Source organism: Haplochromis burtoni, unplaced genomic scaffold (assembly GCF_018398535.1).
Source record: "Haplochromis burtoni strain Fernald_Lab_line unplaced genomic scaffold, NCSU_Asbu1 Contig_603, whole genome shotgun sequence".
NCBI lineage: Eukaryota > Metazoa > Chordata > Actinopteri > Cichliformes > Cichlidae > Haplochromis > Haplochromis burtoni.
Genome location: NW_024582964.1, coordinates 25613 through 32475, shown reverse-complemented (window position 1 = coordinate 32475; position 6863 = coordinate 25613). Strand labels below are relative to the sequence as shown.

The following is a 6863-nucleotide window of genomic DNA, read 5'->3' as shown; positions in this document are numbered from 1 at the left end:
AATTTGGCCTTGCAAAACCCCTTACGTCACATGAGCTCCTAGTCCTTTTTTCATTTACTGTAAATTTATTTTGCTGTGTTTATTTGTATGTATGCAGACAAATAAAATCTGTACTTATTGCAGTTTTGTCTCTTATTATATTTTGTGTTTACATTGTAAATGTACATAAAGATATAAGTAATGTGGTGGTAGTACCATCTCATATGGAGAGCAATATGTCTCAAAAACGTGACAAATGTGTACAATATAATCCACAAGTATAAAATAAGGTTTACAAATGTGTGTGCAGTCATTTGTGTGTAACTTTTGAGGACTCACTAGCATGCGCTTCAGTCCACACACAAATACAAAGTAATTTGACCACATAAAACTATTTTGCAAATGCATATACCTAAACCTGAATAAATACTGATCATTTATGCAGATACATTTGGGTCACAGCATTAACTTTATTTACTACTACACAGTTGAGAACTGGTCAACTTCTTCAACACCAATCTGGACAAACTGTTTCTTAATGAATGTTGTACATGGTTTGTGAGACTGCAACACAAAAGTTTTTATTTGTTGTTATGAATCATAACACTCAGGTCTCAGAGTGTACAGCATCACTCTTTTAGACTGCATTAATCAACATTTCCTTGAACTTCTCCAAGTCGACGTTCTTCATGATGAAGACTTTGTGTTCTTTTTTCAGCTTCTCGTCGCGGTCCAGCACCATCATGCCTCGAGTGTAGATCCCCTGCAACTCCACCGTCACTGCAACCTGAATGAGTAACAAAAGAATTCATTAAACAATGATTTCAGCGAAGATGTTTTACATTGTAACCTGACAAAAAAAGTTGCAGTCACTCGCCTCTTCACTCTTAGGTATGACTGCATCATTGATGGCTGCAGCCATGGCGTAGGCATCACAGGGATTAAATTCTTGATGTTTCTGTTCACACTTCTGTTCACACAGTATGTCAGAGGTAATTAGACATCTTATAATATTCTGTAAGTTGTCACCAGTGGGGCACCAAGATTTAAGCAAAAGGGCTGCGAACACATTTACACAATACTGAAGATGGATTAAATTCATTGCTAACTGGAGCTTATTTTCTTGTACAAAGTGAGGACTTAAGACTTAAATGCTTGATGCTTTGTGTCAATTAATACACTCTTACCTGTCTTGAGATGCGTAAAATCTTTTCCACAAAGTCTGATTTTTCAGTATGTACAGATAACCAGGTGTCACAGAAAGACTAAGGGAAAAAAAGACTGTAAGATATTTTCACATACCACTTTATACACAAACTCAGTGTTAGCAGAGATCCTTTCAAACTTTAAAACTGTTCAGACATTATTCATTGGAACAGAACTGAAGCCCTCGTTCAGCTTGTTTCCCTCCTCACCCATGGCAGGCAGTTCCAGCAGGTGAACTCCCAGGTAGCGATGTAGGTTGGGCATGTGTAGCAGTCCAACACGATGTAAGCAGCCTCTGGGTCACACACAAAGTTAAACTCTCCACATATTGTGATGTTACCCCTGGCTGCACACAGAAACAAGCACAGTCACACACTCATTCTCATATATATCAGATATTTATAAGACTAAAATCACGAATGGATAATGAGAGACAGAGGAAATACTCTGTGAGGAGACCACCTTCAATGGTTCCCCCCATGATGTAGAGCGCCTTAAGCTTTTTAGGCAAGGAAGGGTCCAACTGCACTGCTGCAGCCAGGTTCATGAGGGGGGCAGTGGATATGAGGATCACCTGAAGGCAGGAGACAGAGTTGAATTGATGATTTTATTGCCCCCTAACCAACCTTTGAGCTGAAAACAAACCCTCAGATGTAAAATAATAATTTTCCTTGAAAAATTCTTAATATATATGCATCAAGTTTTTAAAAGAATTATTATTGATAAATGTGTTTAGAATGAATTGAGAATTAAACTGGTTTGGGTGGCCCAGTGGTGCAGTTTGTCTATTCAGCACTTGAAACTTCATGACAACTGCCAGATAATTTTTATGACTTCCCAATTTAAACTGCATTGAAGCTTCAAGTTATGCTTTTTTATGTGTGTTTGGCAACTTTGTGATACTTCGCAACGAGTTGGCTTCTTTCACATCAAGTGCATTGTACCCTTTGCAATCCATAACCAACAGATGATATCCTTGTGTCTACATCCATTTTTACTGGTCACCATGAAAAAGCAATTAAATCATTAGCTCTGGGTAAAACAAGTTTTTATTAGTCAAGTGATGCAATTTCATCTGTGGGAGTTCAACAATTTTCAGCTAAATGTCAACATACTTTTTTAGGAACACTTCAAGGCATGTCTGCTGAAATAATCTGTGACTGGGCCTTTAAATGAAACATTTGATCAGAACCACAAACCATTTACAAAAAGTGGGTAAATGTATTCATGTATTTTGAGATCACCTACTTCTCCACACAGCATTTTTACCCAACCCCTGTGTAAGCTACAACGTTCTTAGTGTACACATATCACAGGAAAATGAGGCTCTCAATTTTCATTCATGTAAGAAGCTTAATGGTGCAGACACTCACCTCTTTATCATTTGCATTCACAAGGTCAACAATGGCCTGTTTGGCTTTTTTCTGCTGCACCAGATCCAGGCTTGGTGCGTGTGGATCTGGAACGTCCCCAAACCCATCTGATCCAAAGAAATTATCTGCATGGTTTTCATGGTCCACCAAAGGCTTTGAGCAGCCACGGTACACTGGAATCTGTATGAGTATTATACGCTGGATGTAAGAACATATCTACGAACATATTCGTGTAGAAGGGCTCTCTTACAGCGTGACACAAACTTACATCCAGCCTGTCGCAGACTTTCAGGACACGAAGGACATTTCTGAGGACATTCTCCACAGACGTGTTGCCATAGCAGCAGGTGATCCCCAAAACTTCCACATCAGGTGTGGAGAGGGCCATCATGATGGCAATAGCATCATCCACCCCAGCATCCACATCAATGATGAGCTTCTTCATCCTGTGTTTAACCACAGGATTCAAACCTGAAGAGTGATTATTTCTAATAATAATCCATTTTTGACCACATGTCTAACTGTAGCCTATCTCAGCTGTCAGATGGAGGGAAAGAGGCAAAAACACAGATAACTACAAATATTTTAAATAAACACAATACAGTGTTTTTCTCTTCACACTCTCAAAACCTTTCTCTCATAGCATAACTACATGTTTTGTAGCTTTCCTAAATATGAAGGTTAGATTGAAAGACTGCTTCAACTGTTTTATGGTAGAGGCAGGAGAATGTTTTAGATACAGCATTAAAATGTGTAGTGTTCAGTACAAATATCATAATTAGATCATCTTTTAAAATATCTGGGATCTTCATTTTACAATATATATGAAAATAGTCGCTTGCACAAAGATTTTGAAAAATGTTCATGAACAGGTAATTGACCTGCATCTGATTGTGGCAAGGTTAAAGAATTTTAAACAACAGTTTCCATTGTCAAAAAGCAAAAAACAAATCAAAAAACCACAAAATTATGCTTTTAGGTGCAATAAAAAGAAAGAAAGAAAAAAATAAAGTGATTTCTGGGGGTTTTAAGAATTACATTTTAAAGATATGTTAACCTTCACAAATACTGTGAGATTCTGAAATTATTACTGAAATAAAATGTAAAATACTCACCTGGTAAATGGATTCTGGCAGATGTTTAGAGCTTAGTGATTGGAGCTGTGATAGCTGAATGCTATCAACTGAAGAGCAGCCAGCTTTATATGAGGAAGTGTTACATAAGTACATGGCTAACTCCACCTTCAGATATGCTGTAGGTGTTACAAATTTAGCTTGAATCGAGATTGTCCAAATTTCCGCTTGCTTGAATAAAGTGAAAAAATATTTTTGTCATGTAAATGAACAGCATTTAAAAAAATCACGCACAGAGAGGTGGGTTGGGAAAGTAGATTCTTAAGGTGTAACACTTGTATCCTTTGGTATCGACTAATGGGTGTTATCTTTGTATTAATGTTTAAGAAGACGGTTACAAAAGTGCTACCTGCTAAATTATATAAAAAGTGGCACACTAAGATAGACATTTTCACTTTTTATTGTCATGCAGCAACAATTTAGATAATTAGAATTAGAATCAAATATTTAGAACATATACTAGAAGGAACAGAATTTATTTCATTTGACAGACTAGTTACACAATATGGGATCAACAAGAAAAGATTTTTAGAATATCAACAAATTAAATCCATAGTAAAAAAGAAATTTAAACCGGGTCAAGTTGAACTACAAACACCACCAAGTGTGGTTCAATTTCTTACTCTTAAAACCCCCAAATTACTATCCAAAATATACAGAATGCTTTCTAAAACAGATGAATCAATATCACTTCCTATTGCAAAATGGGAAGCGGATTTATCAGTTAACTTAGACCTAAACTTCTGGTCTCAGATTGCTTAAAAACCTTTCATCTAATCAGAAATCCCAGTCTTCAATTAATTCAATACAAAATATTACATAGAGTGCACTATACAGGTCATCGGATGTTCAAGATGGGCTTTACGTCTACCAACAACTGCTCACACTGCCAAACCAATTCACCGGACAATTATATCCACGCTCTTTGGTTCTGTCCACCAGTTCAGAAGTTTTGGCGCGAGATATGTGAAGACTTATCAAAGTGTCTGAAATGTAACATTCCAACTTCCCCCTTAGTGTGTTTGTTGGGCAGCTTAGATAATGTCACTTCAGAAAAGAATATAGCCCATATGGTTTTCACTGCCCTATGCATAGCCAAGAAAACAGTCCTCATGAACTGGAAAAATAAAAATAATCTTAATTCTAACCCATCCATCCATCCATCGATCCATCCATCCATTCGCTTCCGTTTATCCTTTTCAGGGTCGCGGGGGGCGCTGGAGCCTATCCCAGCTGTCATAGGGCGAGAGGCGGGGTACACCCTGGACAGGTCGCCAGTCTGTCGCAGGGCTAATTCTAACCAATATAGAAATTATCTATTAGATTCTATTAGATTAGATTAGATCTGCCTCAATTTTATCCTAACCACATCAGATCAATTGCTCTGGGCTCCTTTGATCAGCTCCATCACCTAGTGGGGGTGGGGGGTCATAGTTTGGTCCCGCCTTCACTGTTGTGATTGGTGTGGGGGTAGGGACAGGCTTAGGGCGTCGGGGGGTTCCCCGGAGGCATCTTCCTTGGGGGGCTCAACCCGGGGTAGCGGTCATGTCCGGTTAGGGGCTCTGTTGGCTCTCGGGTGACTGTTTCCTCGTGGCTGCGTGCAGCGGGGCTAGGGGAGGGTCTGTGCTGACGGACGTGGGTTACTGACCTGGTAGCCTGGCTGCCCCTGGGTGGGTCCGGGATGGGCGTGAGGTTCTGGGGGCGCTCCGTCTCTGGGCTGGGGCCCGGGCCGGGCCTGGGGGGCTCTTCAACTGGTGGGGGAGATTGTCACATCTTGCAGGAGCTTTCCTCTCTTCAGGAACTCTCTCTGCAGGAGGGGGAGATACAGGAGAGGTGGAGGAAGATCTCAGCCTGGGCGTCTATTGTCTTATGTAGTCTGGAAGATGAGTGGATGGTGGGGTGGGTGCAGTTTTCTCTGTGGTGGGGTTGGGTGGACTGTCCCGGGCTCTGTGGGGCCGGGAGGCGCTGCTGCACTGGGCCCCGGTCTGGATGGGCCTGGGCCCCCTTTCCCTGGCGGGTCGCGGAGTATGGGGGTGCCTACTGGGGTCAGCGGGGGAGCTGGCCCCAGGGAGGGGTCACTTGCCCCTCCCTTCCTTCCCTCCCCATCTCCAGCTGCCTCCCTCTTCCCGCTCCACCACAACCACCCACACATGCAGGGCCTTGGAGTAGGGGTATGTCACCAGGGTGCAGAGGAGGCCCCCCCGTCCCCTTCTGGCTGCCTCTGCCTCAATTTTATCCCACAACTTAGACATTCACATTACTCACACTCTCATTACACATACATATAGGATCTTGGGGGTGGGCACGATACACGGAATCCAAATTACCATCAGGGTGTACACCTCACCCCTGGCATCGTTGCCCACCTCTCAATTTTAAATACACGTAGACATTGAGGGCTAGCAGGAGGGGCTATGCGCTTACCTGCTGCTCTCTGGCAGGTAGCTCCATGCCCTCCTGGGTTTTAATTGCACCTTAGAACACACATGCATCAACACTACAATGAGCGGGTGGAGGGAGGTTTGGAGTCTTCTCTCACCCCCGTTCTCTGTGGCCTGCTGGAGCGGGGGGGCTAGGAGGAGTTGGCCGTCCGACTGCGGTCTGGAGTGTGGGGCCTCCCTGCTGCTGCGGAGTCGGGGCGGTCTGCCTCTCCCCACCGCAGGGAAAAGGGTAACACCACCTGGGTCTGGGTGCAGTTCCCCCCTCCAGGGGCAAGGGTACCTAGACCCGGTTCGTAGAGTACGCTTGGGGAGTGTGATCGTGTGTACAGCGTCTCTTTTAGAGATGGACCGATCCGATATTAAGTATCGGTATCGGTCCGATACTGACCTAAATTACTGGATCGGATATCGGAGAAAAATAAAAAATGTAATCCGATCCATTAAATATCACGAAAGCACCTCACAAAACTTGCAACACGCCGTAACTCACCTCAGAACGTTAGCACGTCGGAGCAGTATGCATCACGTGATAGAGCGGCTGTGGCATGCGGGACCTGTCGGTGGTCTGGATAGCATTTGGAGCTTCGCTAGCAACCCGGCATTTCATCTCCGACAAAGTTATCCCCGAGAGAAGTAAAGCAAGTGTGTAAGTCCATCTCTGAATGTTTGTAAAGCATTCCTGCGTTAAGCTTAACGAGCGACTGCCTCTCGCTCTCGGCTGCTACTTCAAT

The 6863-nt window shown here is 42.8% G+C and overlaps 1 protein-coding gene across 1 annotated transcript; it reads right to left on the bottom strand.

The window, feature by feature from the left end:
- Positions 1-538: 538 nt before the first annotated feature.
- On the bottom strand, positions 539-3787 carry LOC102312720 (inosine-uridine preferring nucleoside hydrolase). Its single transcript, XM_042214722.1, has 8 exons — positions 3674-3787; positions 2827-3004; positions 2559-2738; positions 1648-1759; positions 1395-1531; positions 1167-1244; positions 857-949; positions 539-766 (listed from the first exon to the last, which is right to left on the bottom strand). Exons 2-8 carry the CDS (start codon positions 3001-3003, stop codon positions 617-619), a joined length of 927 nt encoding a protein of 308 aa, XP_042070656.1. The 5' UTR covers position 3004; positions 3674-3787; the 3' UTR covers positions 539-616.
- Between the last annotated feature and the right edge of the window lie 3076 nt (positions 3788-6863).

Coding starts and splice junctions, on each gene's coding strand:
- LOC102312720 (XM_042214722.1), bottom strand. CDS start 3,003: ATGAAGAAGCTCATCATTGATGTGGATGCTGGGGTGGATGATGCTATT. Junction 2,739..2,826: donor AAGTCTGCGACAGGCTGGAT/GTAAGTTTGTGT, acceptor ATACTCATACAG/ATTCCAGTGTACCGTGGCTG. Junction 1,532..1,647: donor CATGGGGGGAACCATTGAAG/GTGGTCTCCTCA, acceptor TTCTGTGTGCAG/CCAGGGGTAACATCACAATA.